Source organism: Sander lucioperca, chromosome 19 (assembly GCF_008315115.2).
Source record: "Sander lucioperca isolate FBNREF2018 chromosome 19, SLUC_FBN_1.2, whole genome shotgun sequence".
NCBI classification, from domain to species: domain Eukaryota; kingdom Metazoa; phylum Chordata; class Actinopteri; order Perciformes; family Percidae; genus Sander; species Sander lucioperca.
The window spans coordinates 21,804,180-21,818,116 of NC_050191.1; the positions used below are offsets into that span (position 1 = coordinate 21,804,180).

Below are 13,937 nucleotides of genomic sequence, written 5' to 3' on the forward strand. Positions count from 1 at the left end.
TTAGGTTAACAGTATTTCACATAATACTATCTAGATTATTTTTGGGGCATTTTAGGCCTTTAATTGATAGGACAGCTGAAGACTTGAAATGGGAGATAGAAGGGGAATGACATGCAGCAAAGGGTCGCAGGTCAGAATCGAACCTGCTGCGGAAAGGACTGAGCCTCTGCACATAGGGCGCACACTCAACCAGGTGAGCCACCCAGGTGCCCCTGTCTTGGGTTTTTAAAGCTTTTAAATACTTCACTTAATGTAAGCAGTATGAATTTACAGTTTTTTTCTAACTTTAAATCCACTTTAAAGTGGTCCATTTAAGTTGAAATCAATGGGGCAATCAGTATCACCCTTTAAAGTTCTATGTTAACTTGGCAGAGTAGGGCCATTGCGGCCAGAAGGTCAGAATTTGCAACTGCAGTCTGATACACTTTTTATGACAGACAATAAACAAACGTGTATTGCCTGAAGCTTGCAGATCACAGTGGATCAAAATGCGTGTGAGGAGTGGCACGAAGGTTCATTCCTGACCTCGTCAACAGTCATTTAACAACAAAAGCAAATCCTGAGCTTTCAACTGTACCACTTCATCACAGTTCACAGTTTTTATGGCTCTGTCGACATGCACATTTCATTTCTTTTAAAACATTTTGCAAAACACAAGAAGACTCCATCCGCTAATGAAGACCATGGGATACAGCTGAAAGCCCTGGAAAAAAGAAAGCTAGGAAGAGGACCTTGAGTTGGGATTGCTTTGTTAAGTGTTATTTATTTTATTTTGTTTATAATTTCTGTTCATTAACAATGAAAACTCAGTTAACATAAATCCTCTGTTAACCACAACAGATTTACATACATTTTACTATAAAGAAGTCACATAGAACGTTTAGCTTAGGGTTATTATAAGTTAGAGATAGTATGAGTGAGTCTTAAATTTGGATTAGAAGGGGAATAAGGGAATAAATCTAGTCAGAAAAAATATCAAAATGAATGAATGCACTAAAACAAAGGTACAGCCTATGTTAGAATATGGAGTATTCCTTTATACATATTTTAACATGCAGTTGGTCCAATCAATATAACACAATATCTCGTTCAAGAGCACTCACTCTCGAGAATATTATGTTATGAAGTGTAATGACGGTGAATGGTTGCACAGCGTGTCTATTATGTTAAGGTCAAGGACTGTCTCAAGCAGTTCTACACAACTCAAGGAGTGGAAGATGAATGAAGAGAATGAGAATATATATATATATATATATATATATATATATATATATATATAGAGAGAGAGAGAGAGAGAGAGAGAGAGAGAGAGAGAGAGAGAGAGAGAGAGAGAGAGAGAGAGAGAGAGAGAGAGAGGACGGACTAGCTGAGAAGGGAGGGAGGGAAGAGAGGAAGAGCCGTGATGTTTCTTTGTCCTCTACTCTTTGTCGCTCACACCTCTTTGGTTTTTCATGGACCATAATAACTCACACTGCTCCAGCGACCCCCACCTGCAGCTAGCTTCAGCGTGTGTGTCCACGTGTGTGAATGGATCTGCCTGTGTATCTGCAGTGGGGGGGGGGGGGGGGGGGGAATGTATGTATACTATGGATGCATTTCCAAATGGGTGGATGTGGAGTTGTCTTACATATATAAGGGTGGGTTTGTGTGTGTGGAAGGGAGAGAGAGAGAGAGAGAGCATGCTGGATAGGAGGTCAGCTCCATGGTGCATTCCTTCACACCCCATCAGCATCTGGATGAGAGGAGGAGAAGGGGAGGATGGAATGGATGGAAGGAGGAAAGGGTGTCTCAAGGGGGTTGCAGAGGAGTCCCCCCCCCTCTCTCTCGCTCTTCATCTCTACCTCTCTTTCTTTCTCTCCCACCCTACCTCTCCCCTCCAAGGTAGAAAAAAGATGAGGGCAGATGTTGGAATGGAGGGAGGTGGGGGGTGTTGCAGAACGGGCGTCTGCCACGAGTTTAGCGCTTCGCCCACCACATTAAATGCACAGGGTTGCCTTGGCAACGGGAATGCCGCCATGGCAACACATGTAGTATAAGGCAGGCAGGTGCTGTCGCACTGTGAAGCCATTTGTTGAGAGAGAGAGAGAGAGAGAGAGAGAGAGAGAGAGCGCAGGGATGAGTAGAGAGAAAGAGAGTGAGAAAAGGGAGAGAGAGTAGGGGAGAGAGAGAGGGGGGGAGAATGAGATGGGCGGGGGGTGGGGTGGTAGGGAAAACAGACAGGCTGTTAGTGCAGGAAAAATATGTTATCGCCGTGGCAACGCAATGTGGCAACTCTCCATGGCAACAGCAGGTGGCTCAGGGCTGAAATTTGCGTTCTCTGCTTTTGCTTTTTCGTATTGCCATGTGTGCATGTACAGTAAGTGTGTGTGTGTGTGTGTGTGTGTGTGTGTGTGTGTGTGTGTGTGTGTGTGAGTGAGTCCATCTTTCCCCCACATCTGGTGAGGTGAGAGCCACATCACAAGTGCAGACGTCCAAATCCTCTCATTCAGCAGCTTAGCAGAACATAAAACAGGACTCATATTACAAAGGAAACTCTCCTGATGAGTGGAAACGAGTGGATTGCTTTTTTCAGAGTTCACAGCATCCCCAGGTGTTTTCTGTCCTGTTTGTCTGTTGTGTGTGCGTGCTTTTGTGTGTTTGTGTGTACACATGACCAAGATCCACGTTGTCAGACACACAATGACTGTGTATGAGAACAGCCTGTCTAGCTACAGAGAGAAAGAGAAAGGAGCAGTCAGACGTGTTGTCTAACGGGGAGCTAAAGACCACTCAACCTGGAAAAAGCTCTTACAGCCACTCTCTCACTCTCTTCTTCTCCCCCATCCCTCCATCTTTCTCCTTCTGTCTTCAAATTATGGATTCACCAGCAGAACTCTGTCTATTGTCTTCCTGTGTGCACATAAGTGAAGATGTCTCCGTCTATGTGAGAAATGCCTTCATTACCTCCCTCATTAGTGGTGCAATGATCACCTAAACTGAGTCCCCGGCTTTGTGTGTGTGTGTGTGTGTGTGTGTGTGTGTGTGTGTGTGTGTGTGTGTGTGTGTGTGTGTGTGTGTGTGTGTGTGTGTGTGTGTGCGCGCGTGTGTGTGTCTTTGCAGCATGAGTGTAAGCGTGTGTTTAAATGTGTCACACTTTACGCACGTCTGTCTTAAACATGCCTGTGTGACATGAGCGTGTTAAATGTGGATGCGTTGATTAGGGTTTTTCTTTTTTTTTTCTTCTCTGGTTGAATGTGTGTGAATGGACTAGTGGTGGGCGGTGGGGGTTTGTCATGAGAAATTACCCCCATGGACTACAGCGGCGAGGCTGTAATTCTCCGAGGTAATCACAGGGAATAATGGCAACAGTGGGACACCCGGGAATCTAATCACTATAATCAGAAGCACTGGTTTATGGGCTCAAATTCCTGCCTTGCTATCTGCCTCGTGATGAAGCCTGCTAGGCTGGTTGGCTGCTGCAACATGATCAAATGGTTGACCAGTTTTCTCTTTCTCTCCTCCCGCCACCCCGCCACCCCCCCATCCCTTCTTCTTCTGTCCTTTCTAGTCCTCCATTGTGGTCGGGGAGTCCCCTCTTCAGAAAGAACGGAGGAGTTCTCCTACAAGGTACCGTTTTACCTATTGCAAGTCTTGTACTGTATATGTGTGATCTACTGCCTCTTTCTTTCTTTCTTTCTCTCTGTCTCACCCTCTTCCTCTCTCCTCCCTCCCTCCCTCCCTCCCTCCCTCCCTCCACTCTCTACGGATATGCCAACTCCAATCATCTCAATTCCAAATCCCTCTTTTTAGAAGCGCACCTTGAGAATACCGAGTGCTGAGTTCTGACACTTGGCTCGGCACCAGAGGAGGAAAGCTTTTTTCTACGGAGGCGTATTTGAAAGTTTCAACAACAACAAAAAAAAGTGATAGAGACACAGCAAGTGAGGGAGGGAAAGAAAGCAAGAAAGAGAAGAGAGAATAAATCTCAGCTTCAAATCAGAGGCTGGGGAGCAATCCCCTTGCCTCTTTTCCTCATTCAACGCAACAGTCTCACTCTTTTACTCCTATACACCTTTTTCCCTCTATTTCCCATTATTCCTATCCTTCCCCCCCCCCCCCCCACCCCCACCCCACCAAACCTCCCTTGTGGCTGGACGGCAGTTTAAATGGACATTCAATCCCAATCAGGGAGCACTCCGGGAGCTCGCTGGGCTGCCGAGTCCTAAATGGAGGGGGAAATGGATACATTAAGCGTCTGCGGCGTGCTCTCCATCGCCGCTGATAATGGAGAAGTAATGGTCAAGGAGCCGAGGTTGGAGAGAGTGTCTGAAAATCTGGACTCCCTCTAGATGCACACAATGTGAGAGTGATGTGTCTAAGCGGCTGGTCAGATAGACAGATAGACAGACAGACAGACAGGCGGAGAGGGAGACAGCCAGGAAAGGCCAACTCAGAGTGCACATGCGATGGGGACAGAGACAGGAAAAGGAAACTTTTTAAATGTGTAATGTGTTTGTGAAAGGAGAGAGGGTGCAGAATGGTCGGGTGTGACATTCGGAGGCAGTGGGGAGAAAGAAAGTTGTGACAGACAGCCAGAGGCAAAGACAAGGAAAAAGAAGGTGGGGGGGGGTGGACTGCCAGAGAGAGCGAGTTTGGGGCTGTTAGTGCCCTCCATTATTACTTCCATCTCCCATTCCCAGAGCTGCTCCGCTCAGAGCTAAGGTGGGCCAAAATCTGCCTCCGCCTGTGGTCCCGGCAGCCGTGTCCTTAACCCAAGCCATCACCCCAAAGATCATCATTCAGTCGCTCTAAATTATAGAGGATCTGGTCTAAGTGTTCCAATTTTATTTAAGTACCTTGGTCACCTGCTATCATTAAAGAAGGAACCCTATTTCAGTTGCATTCATTTAGAAACCTGTTCTGAGGCTTTTATTATCCTGTCATCAGCAAAGGAGGGCTGTTTCCAAGGTAATAGAAACATTGACCAGCTGTTAAATGTTTAATTGCAGCATAACAGCACATCACAACCACTTTTGAAGGCTCAAACATGTGTTGGGTTTACGTCTGTTGAAATACATCTATTTACAAATGACGCTTCAACTCTACCAGAACAGTAAAGTCGGAATATTCCACTCGGATGGCAGACAAGGTCAGGCTTACAGGATTTTATTTATTTTTCGATTTAAAGTTTCCTTTTTCTTTACTATTGCACCTACAGACAGCTAGAGAGCAGTAGCTCTTTTAACAATTTAATTTCGAGGTTATAGTAAAAGCTGATTTGAATTGAAGGTGGAAAGTATATTTACGCAAGAATAATTTTGAGGTATTTGTAATTTACTCGAGTATTTCATTCCATGCTACTAATACATCTCACGAGGTAATATTGTACTTTTTACTCCACTACATGTTTTTTGACAGTTACAGTAAGTGTGCAGCTTCAGACCTGTAATCACTTGAACCTATAAGGAACATATAAAATATGATGCATTGTTCTACAAAAAGTCAAATCTGCCCAATAGTAAAATATGTATTAGGTATTTGTATTGCAGTATTAGTTTTAGTATATTAGTATTGTATTATTATTAAGCTGCACGTCAACCAGCTACAATATTAAATGTCTACATGTTAATGCATTAGTAATAATAATCCAGTTTAATTAAATATGATAACAGGGACCATTCTGCTATATATTGAGTACTTTTTCTTTTGATACTTACATTTTGCTGATAATACTTGTGTATTTTTACTCAAGCAGTGGTGGAAGAAGTATTCAAATTCTTTACTAATGTACAAGTAGCGATGCTGCAGTATAAATATACTCCATTACAAGTAAAAATCCTGCATTCAAAATGTGTTGTGTAATCAACACAATGTACTTAAAAAATATTAAAGTACACACAATGTGAAATGGCCCCTTTCATGATATATGATGTTATCACCGACGCTAACAGCTTTTATTTGTTGTTGCTGGTTTGAGGTGGAGATCAGTTGAACTCTTATATACTGTTGGGAGGTTTTGTACTTATACAAGAATCATATCTTCTCAATGTATTTTACATCATAAATACTGTATAAACTGATCATACATTATGTTTGTGACTAATGTGAAATTTGATTCTGTAAAAGTAACTAGCTGTAAAATAAATGTAATGGAGTAAAAACTGAAATGTAGTGAAGTAGAGAGTAATAAGTACCTTTATATGAGTACCTTATATCTGTATAAAAGTACAGGGCTTGAGTACATGTACTTAGTTACCTTTTGAGACTGTACTTAACAACTTCATTTTAAATTCAAGACCTTTATTTGCAGTGGAGTATGTTTCCCATTACGATATCGCTACTTTTATTGAAGTAAAACATCTGAGTAAACACCGTACAGTTGGAGGACAAAAAAATGGAAACACACTTAATTTTAAATTCTAAAGTAACTTCAGTACAACGGCACCTTATTCTTTCAGATTTGACTAAGCTCCTGTCAGAGCAATAGAAGATTGTAGGCTACAATCTGAGTAGAAGTGCTCATGACTGACCTTCATGTGTAAAATCGATGGATGCCCCTTTTAAGTTTTCAAAGCAATATGAAATTTCCAAGGAGCACAAAAATCATCTTTGCCCAAACAGCAGGCCAATGTTTGGGGGGATAGAAAATGTTGCAAAAATTAGACAAACTTCACCAATAGAAAAGAACAAGAGTTAAAAGTTGAAGGATGTAGGAGCAGAGGTGTTCTGCTGTTCTGGTTAGCGTTTAGCCTGATATGACCCATGTTTGTAGCCAGGCTTAGTAAGGCGTATTAAGTTACCGTAATTAAGTGTTGCTTTTATTTGGTTTCCTCCCTGTAAGTCATAGCACATGTCAGTCAGCCATGAGTGTCAGATAGACAAGCCAGTCAGCCATCCAGTTAATCTGCCAGCCCAACAGCAATCAGACAGACAGACAGTCTGACAGACAGACCGTCGGTCGGTTGGACTGTGGACAGTCGGTCAGACAGACGGACAAACAGCAAGGCAGTCAGTCAGACAGACAGAGAGTCAGTGAGTCAGACAGACAGGCAGACAGACAGACCGACAGACAGACAGCATTAGTATGCATCCTGCCCTCAGACTGTACTCTGATTTAACACACAGCAGGCAGACAGGTGGGGGGGGTGACTGAGCAAGAGGCCACTTTCAAACGGTTGCATTCTCGAGGTCTGCTGGGAGTGACCTCTGAACCTTTGGACCGTGTGTGTGTGTGTGTGTGTGTGTGTGTGTGTGTGTGTGTGTGTGTGTGTGTGTGTGTGTGTGTGTGCGCGTGCGTGCGTGCGTGCGTGCGTGTGTGTAGAGACTGCAGCCTGCAGGGCCATGTGGACCTCATTTAGCAGGAGAGAGTAGGCTGAGTGCGTATACAGCACATGAGATCGGAGAAGGGAGGGAGGCTGAGGGCTTCGCATGCCCTGGAAAACAGGCAGCCAGGGAGATGGGCGGCAGGCTAAGACGTAGGAAGCAGACAGAAAGACAGAGCAGCTAACCAGACATGGGAAAAAAGACAGACTGGAGGATATTTTCTCTCCAGGAAAAAAGCAGAGATGCAGGCCGAGACATCTTCCCTTCTGTATTTACATTTTTCTTTTCCTCAGCGTGTCCTGCTTTTTGCTACCAAGCCCAGTGTTGTTGTTTTTTTGTCTTGCTTTGAGCTTATAAAATCTATAGCCCAATCTCAGTGAGCGAGGACGGGCTTTGAGAGAGCTGCCTGCTCTTTTCCCCACTTAGTTTGTCACCTCACCTCCTTAGCATATGTCCCAGGCGTTTCACCTACAGGGACAGCAGGGACGGCATGCACGCTCAGTTGAAGATATGAGTCACCACTATACAACGAATGACAGCCAGATCGATGGAGAGGGAAAGGAATCAACAGGAGAGGATGGAATTAGAAAGACAAAGAGAAAGGGTTTTTTGAGGAATTCAAACAGCAAAGCGAGGAGGTGGGGAGACTGAACACGCACATAAGAGAAGAGTTGTCTGTGCTTGTGTTGGAAGGGAGGTGTGTGTGTGTGTGTGTGTGTGTCTGTGTCTGTGTGTCTAGGGTAAACAGTGGTGGTCAGGAGTGTGTCGCTGAGCTATGAGAGGCCATGTCAAACAGAGCTTGGTATTTCCTTTCCCCTTTTTCTCTCTCTCTCTCTCTTTTCCCTCTCTCTCTGCTTCTCTCTATCACTTTCTCTGCTGATGCATGATCTACCACTCTGTGGCATGTGGAAGGGGAGCCGTTGCTATGGCAACCCAAAGCCTGACTGGAGCGAGGGGTGGGGAAGGAGGGGCGTGTGCACATCAACCCGGGGAGACCTAATGCACTGCCCACACACACACACACACACACACACACACGCACACACAGAGACATGCAGCGAGTGATCAAGATTACAAAAGAGACTCTGTGCAGGGACCTACTTATAAGGTTATGGAGAGCAAAGCTGGAGATATCAGGGGCAGAGCCACACTAACTGGAGTCAATAAGATTACTGTGGACACAGGCAACCAGGGAAAGGCTACAGAAACACACCAACATTGATAAACGACAAACAGGAACCCAAGTGTGTGTTACGACGTGAACCAAATATACGTTGTGGTATGGTTTTCTTGGGGGGGCCTCGCCATGACAACTTGTACGTTTTAATGAGCTTGTGGTTCCTGGGGGGAATTGCATTTCTCCTCATAACATCAATCATAAATTGAAGAATACAGTATATTAACGCTAGGGCTGCTCTATTATGGAAAAAATCATAATCACGATTAGTTTGGTGAATACTGAAATTACTCTGACTTTTGGAAAGACGTTGCAATTACTGAATTTAAAAAACAGTGAAACAAATCAACAGTGAAAACACCTTGAACTGTGAAATTTCCCTTCATATCTTTACCGTTTGAACTTTTTATTGTCATGCAGAACACAAGACAAAATAAGAGTTTACTCGCAAAACGTAATGTGCAAAATAATCGCTCTTCTCGATTACTCTGCTTTTGTGATCGTTAGGAGCTGAAAACGTAATCACTAATGCCATAGTAAAACCTTTTTAGAATTTGTTTTTAGAGCTTAACTAATGCTTCTGCGGCAGACAAAGCAAACAGCAGGTCATCGTTTGCAAAATGCAAACTGACCCTAGAGATGAAAATGACAGCTGTTTTAGTGAACTGGGATGGCTATGGTAAGTAGCCAGCCCTGAGTAATGAGAGATTTTGGCTCAGATGTACGCATACACTCTGCTTTGCTTCTCCTCTCTTCTCCTCTGCAACACAGACAGTAAAGATATAGATTTAGGGCCCTATCTTTCACCCGGTGCAGCGCGGCGCAAAGCCAAACGCAAGTGTCTTTGCTAGTTTAAGACCGACGCAGTTGTCAGTTTCCCGTCCAGCGCCCATGTCGTTTAAATAGCAAATGCACCTGCGCCCATGGGCGTGCTGGTCTTACAGGGAGGTGTGTTCAGGTGAATTCTTGGCGTATTGCTATTTTGAGGCAGTGGGAAGTGATCGTGGCATTGACCAACAAAAACCTGGTCTAAAGTCAATAGCGCAGCATTTCATTGTTATGCATTAGTGAAATGCGCCTAAGCTCGTGCACAGCGCGCGCACACTATGCTTGTTACACACACAGGGATGCACAGCAGCACACAAACATGCAAAAGATTACAAATAAAAATATTACAGTGCAAATCTGCCATCATAATAGCAATGCGCCAAGGTACAAACGCACCTGGCTTTTAAAGGGAATGGGAGATGACACTCACTGATTGGTTTATTGCATGTTACACCCAAAACACACCTATGTATTAATGAAGACACTAAGTACAACCCTTTTGCACCATGCGCCCGGCACATGGACCCTTTTTTCCGCCGTTAAACTAGCAAAAGTGGATTTGGACATGCCCTAAACGCACCTGCGCCAGGCGCTTCACGCCGTGCGCTTAGATTGTTAAAATAGGGCCCATAGATTTACAGCTGTTGCAGAGTTGAAAGCATACAGTGTAAAAATGACAAGCCGTCACCCTTTTTTCAGTCTTTATGCTAAGCTAAGCTAACCAGCTACTAGTTTTAGAGTCCTACTTCTCGTGCACACATGAGAACGGTATTTATCCTCCTGTCGAAGCGAATAAGTCTATCTATTCCTTAGATGCAGATGTATTAAAAATGAAAAGCTGAAATGTCACTATGGTATGCAGAAGATCCATCGACAGCGACTACAGCTTTAAGTCTACCAGCTGTCAGATTGGATTAGGAGCGTTGGTAAACCACGATCTTCAGGTCTCCCCACAGATTTTCAAATGTCTTTAAGTCCAGGCTTTTGGTGGGCCACTTGAGGACATTTAGGGATTTGTTCCATGCCAGTCCATTATCCTGATGTGTGCTTCAGGGTGTTGCGTTGCTGAAAGGTGAACGTTTGCCCCATTCTGTGGTGTTTTTCTTCGAGGACCTGTCTGTATTTGGATCTGTTCGTATGATTGCAGTGACACCAGGTGATAGGCAGCACCTGGTTTTTGCCAGTTGAAATGTTTGGCTTTCAGACCCGAGAATTCAATTTCTGTCTCATTAGATGAGAGAAAGCACTATTTGGTAAACTCCAGGTGGGTTGCCATATGCCTGTTAAATGGAACGTAGATAGATTGCTCTAGAGTTGTCCTTCTGGTAGATTCTCCAGTTTCCTTGACAATTAGTTACCACGGCTGTCGGGCCACTTTCTCTTGCTTTCTCCTCACCAAGGCTTTTTCTGCCTGGTTACTGTTGACCAAATGGACAATTCCTGAAAGAGTCTTGGTAGTTCCAGACCTCTTCTACTTAATGATGGAGCCCACTGTGCTCCTGGGAACTTTAAATACTTTGGCAGTTTTTCTGCACTCTTTCCCAAATCTGTGTATCCACACTAAGCGTTTCTTTTACTTTCACATCGAACTGTAAGACTGATTAATACAGATGTATTTCTAATGCATCTCTAGTTTACCTTGAGGTCAAAGGTCACTGGTAGAGGTAAAAGCAAATGATGTATCTAAGTAGGGATAACAACAATTATTTGACAGAAAATGAATAGCCAGCAACAATTTTAATAACTAAATTTTTTTTGAAAGGGTGAAGGGCCTTGCTCAAGGGCACCTCAGTGGTGGTAATGAGGGAGGGACAAGCGCTACTCTTTCACTTCCCCACCCGGATTTATCCTGTCGGTCTGGGGATTGAACCAACGACCCCCCGGTCACAGACTTGCTTCTTTAACCTTTAGGCCACCACTGCCCAAGTCGATTTTCTTGAGGAAAAATGTACAAAATTCTCTGGCATCTCAATGTTCCCTCCATCCATCTTTGTCCGCTTATCCGAGGTCGGGTCACGGGGGCAGCAGCTCCAGCAAGGGACCCCAAACTTCCCTTTCTCAATGTTATTAAACAAATATTTTTGGGTTTTGGATTCTTGGGGCCCTATCTTTCACCCGGCGCAGCGCAAAGCCCGACGCAAGTGTCTTTGCTAGTTTAAGACCGACGCAGTTGTCAATTTCCGGTCAAGCACCCGCGTCGTTTAAAGCGTAACTCTCGCCAAAATGCAACCTAGGGTCTTTTTGTGAATGTACCCAAACTTTCATTTAAAAGCATATTTAGGACGGAAGCGTCACTTTTAAGATTTACCGTATTTTCGTTTTTCGGTCAAATGGCCTTTTGAATGGGAGTGCTAGGGGCACTTTTATGCTAGCCTCAAAATAGCTATTTTTAAAACACTAAGAAGGCTCGACACAACATGAAACTTTGCTCGAAGTATCACCAGGGGCTCTACACCTTAACGAAAGCATTGACAATATTGTTTGTGGACAGAGTTTACTAAAAAGGTTTTGAGCAACTCAGGTTAGCAGTTGTTCTTCCAGTCGCCGTCTATTGAGCCAGTCAAAAATAGGCGATCTCCGAATGCAAATGAGAGGACTCCATAGGAGGAAATGTCATTCCTATATGAGGCTCCTTTTTCAACTACAAGGTCAATATTGTGTTTCACTAACGACAAAACAACAAATTATCCGTGCATTTATATGGAACTAAGCTTTTGGAGCTTTCCATCTTTACTCTCCTCCCTCGACTATTTTTGACTGGCTCAATAGACGGCGACCGGAAGAACAACTGCTAACGTGAGTTGCTCAAAACCTTTCTTTTTAGTAAACTCTGTCCACAAACAATATTCTCAATGCTTGCGTTCATGTGTAGAGCCCCTGGTGATACTTCGAGCAAAGTTTCATGTTGTGTCGAGCCTTCTTAGTGTTTTAAAAATAGCTATTTTGAGGCTAGCATAAAAGTGCCCCTAGCACTCCCATTCAAAAGGCCATTTGGCCGAAAAACGAAAATACGGTAAATCTTAAAAGTGACGCTTCCGTCCTAAATATGCTTTTAAATGAAAGTTTGACTCGGGTACATTCACAAAAAGACCCTAGGTTGCATTTTGACGAGAGTTACGCTTTAAATAGCAAATGCACATGCGCCCACTTACAGGGAGGTGTGTTCAGGTGCATTCTTGGCGTATTGCTATCTTGAGGCAGAGGAAAGTGATCGCGCCACTGACCAACAAATACCTGGTCTAAAGTCAATAACGCAGCACATCGTTGTTATTAGTGAAATGCGCGCGCACACTATGCTTGTTACACACACAGGGCCGCGCAGCAGCACACAAACATGCAAAAGATTCAAAATAAAAAACGTCCAATGTGAAATAGTACTATGATATGATCTGCTCGTGTGCTTTCACTTCACACACGAGCAGATCAGTTTCTTCTCCTGAAACGCGCCTGGCTTTTAAAGGGAACGGGAGATGACACTGACTGGTTTATTGCAGGTTACGCCCAAAACACACCCATGAATAATTAAGACACTAAGTACAACCCTTTTGAACCAATGCACCTGGCGCATGGACCCTTTTTTCCACCGTTAAACTAGCAAAAGTGGATTCGCACACGCCCTAAACGCACCTGCGCCAGGCGCTTCACGCCTACCAACTTAAATATTACAATTTGTATATGTTTGACAATTAATCTAGAAAACAATGTACTTATTAAGAGTAGAAAAAAATTATAATTTCTAAAACCTGGTTTGCTTTGTGTATTTGGAGTATTAAACGTTTTATACAAGACAAATGTGTCTTTACTCACACATTTTAAAATGTGTGGTATCCCCCCTTGACTTAGAGCCGCCCGCTGTTCATCCCGCAGCATCAGACAGGCTGGATTTAGCCAAGCCCAGCGGTCGTTGGTAATTGAATGATTCGCAGCGGCCTTAACTCATTTATGACGCTTTCTCGCTCAATTTAACCTTGCCTTGCTCATCAATATTGCCCTGTTGGCCTCCTCAGATGGTCAGTGAATGCTCATCGAGCGGCTCCGCGGGTCTTATCGAGGTCCAATCGTTTTTTGGAGAAGCTTCCTCTCCGTTTCCTTCCTATTTCGAAACTGATTTGTGTGTGTGGCATGTGACTAATGGGTCTGTGTGCATAAGTTCTCATGTCTGCTGCTCTCTCTCTCTCTCTCTCGCTCTCTGTCTCTCTTTTAGTTCCTCGTGGTGTGATCCAAAATGGCGCCCGTGTCCGGAGCCAGGCACTCTTCCCTGTGATCAGACCCCTACCTGTTAGCCCAGTGGGGAGTAGGACCTCGGCCATACGGTGGGTGAACTTTGCTCCTGTCGCCTTTAACCATAGAGTTCATGTAGGTCAGGGCTTTCCCTGCGCAAACACATTCCATCACAGACATACACAGACACGCCCACAGGCACACATACATTAGCCTTCAAACAATCACAAAAAGCACACATACTCAAAACAGACCTCGTACCAAAACTTTCCACTCACAGTTTACATAATTACATCTTTATTGTGTCCAAAAGTCAGAGGCATTCACACGCTCCCCGCTGCTCAGAACATTTTATCCAGGTGTGTTTATATAACGGTCTCTCACATACACACACACACACACACACACA

At 44.0% G+C, this 13,937-nt stretch overlaps 1 protein-coding gene across 3 annotated transcripts in view; it reads left to right on the forward strand.

The window, feature by feature from the left end:
• ches1 (checkpoint suppressor 1) overlaps window positions 1-13,937 on the forward strand; it is an 80,909-nt gene that overhangs the window by 62,537 nt on the left and 4,435 nt on the right. For all 3 annotated transcript variants that reach the window (XR_004895862.1, XM_031288070.2, XM_031288069.2), the window contains 2 exons: window positions 3,548-3,606; window positions 13,512-13,620. Coding sequence is in view for 2 of the 3 variants with exons in the window: in XM_031288070.2 (XP_031143930.1) it covers window positions 3,548-3,606; window positions 13,512-13,620 (168 nt within the window). In the remaining variant the exon portion in view is untranslated. The remainder of the gene's footprint in view (window positions 1-3,547; window positions 3,607-13,511; window positions 13,621-13,937) is intronic.